The 1,609-nt window shown below is 50.3% G+C and overlaps 1 protein-coding gene across 2 annotated transcripts; it reads right to left on the bottom strand.

The window, feature by feature from the left end:
- LOC129027276 (protein FRG2-like-2) lies at positions 1–1,609 on the bottom strand. Of its 2 annotated transcripts, none has more exons than XM_054473884.1 (4): positions 1,432–1,609; positions 1,093–1,170; positions 787–864; positions 1–467 (listed from the first exon to the last, which is right to left on the bottom strand). In XM_054473884.1, the coding sequence occupies exons 1-4, from the start codon at positions 1,607–1,609 to the stop codon at positions 1–3; spliced, it is 801 nt and encodes a 266-aa protein (XP_054329859.1). The 2 variants fall into 2 exon arrangements, with proteins under 2 accessions (XP_054329859.1, XP_054329860.1); XM_054473885.1 differs by having other exon boundaries at positions 1,093–1,167.

The raw sequence follows: 1,609 nt of genomic DNA, 5'->3' as shown, positions 1-1,609 counted from the left end.
TTATCTCCTGCCCAGGGAAGGATGGATTTCTCTCTCCAAGGCTGTATCCCCAGGGCCAGGCAGTGTGGCTGGGACAAGCCAGCTCTCAGCAGGGAAGACATAAGGTGCCTGGGTGGCCATGGAATACAAGGTCTGCACCTGGGCACACAGAGGCCCCCGGAGCTGAGTGAGCAGTATCCGCTGCTCACAGGTCAGTGGAGAATGGATCTGCTGTGCCCACACCTGGGCTAGGTCTTGGTAAACAGCCTCTGACATAGCTCGCACAGAGGTCACCAAGCTTTTTCGAAGTGACGGTGTTTGGACTCCTAGGGCCCGAGACCTATGCTGCTCCCTGCGCCCAGTGCGAACCCTGGAACGTCCCCTATGGTGGACATCACAGGTCTCCTGGATTTCACTGTTGTGCACAGCGGTGGAGGATCTTGATTTTTTATTCAACGTCAAGCTGCACTCCTCTTCTGGACAGTTACCTGCAAAGAAAGCATGTGAGAGACTCACCAGAGCAGTCCCCACAGACCCTCATTTCCAGAACCCCCTGTGCACCCAGGTGAACCCCACTTGTCTCTCCCACTCCTTCCTATCTCAGCACTGGAATGAAGTGAGGCTGAACGGCTTGTGAGTCCCCAAATATTCTCAGAGTGCTAAGATCTCAAAAATTTACTTGTCAATAAGTAACTCTCTTTCCGCTCCAGCCTCATATAAAAGTTTCCTAATTATTTGCTTTTTGGGGCAAACCAAAAACAAAAAAACCACCACCACCACCACCAACAACAAACACCAAGATTCTACCTGCTCTGTCTTGGCAGCTGTCCTTGGAACTGATTTTTCTTTTCCTGCAGTTTTCCCGGTATGAGCTGGACTCTGGTTCTGTGAACACAATGAAAGTTTGAGAAAGTGCCTCCAACTGAACACCCTGAAATTCCTAGTCCATCCTGGACACACAGGAGCTGAGGTTACCAGCAAACTCCAGCTCTCTTCTGTTCTCCAGTGTCCAGGATCTGTATGGCCCTGGCTGCCAAGGAGCTCCCAGTTTCCTTGCCAGGGAGCCTGTGTTGCTACCCTGTCCCTTCTCACCTTGAAAGAGCCAAATCTTACCTGATCCAGCAGTGCTGTTCCCGGCCTTGAGCTTGGTTTCCTCAGAATTCTCCTTGTTTGGATTGGGCTCTGATTCTGCTGCAAAAGAAAGTTTAGATGAGTCACCTCTCCCTAGGAAGAGTCCCATAGTCTATCTCTGATGCATTTTTGCAGATCAGTCTTTCATGTGAAGCTCTTCTGCCAGAGTCACGAGTGAACACATTTCTCAAAGTCCTCTGAGAGCACTAAGCCATTTCCCATCCCCAAATCTCAAAATAAAACCCTACTAAAGACATATAGCTCAGTATCCCTGATTCCAACCCTCCTTCCAGCCTTCACAGGAGCAGCCCAAGGCCTTACCTTGCCTTTGTATGTGCTTCTCACTGGAATGGGAGAAGGCGGTCTTGCCTTTTCCTTTGAATGGTTTCTTCTCATCTGAGCCCTTTTCTGTAAAGGAGATCTGTTGGAAAGGGGGCTGGTCAGTGGAGCACTGGATGGAGGAGCAGTGGAGATCGGGGTCTTCATTTCCCTTTCCCAT

Source organism: Pongo pygmaeus, chromosome 13 (genome assembly GCF_028885625.2).
Source record: "Pongo pygmaeus isolate AG05252 chromosome 13, NHGRI_mPonPyg2-v2.0_pri, whole genome shotgun sequence".
Lineage (NCBI taxonomy): Eukaryota > Metazoa > Chordata > Mammalia > Primates > Hominidae > Pongo > Pongo pygmaeus.
This window is presented reverse-complemented; position numbering and strand designations above follow the sequence as displayed.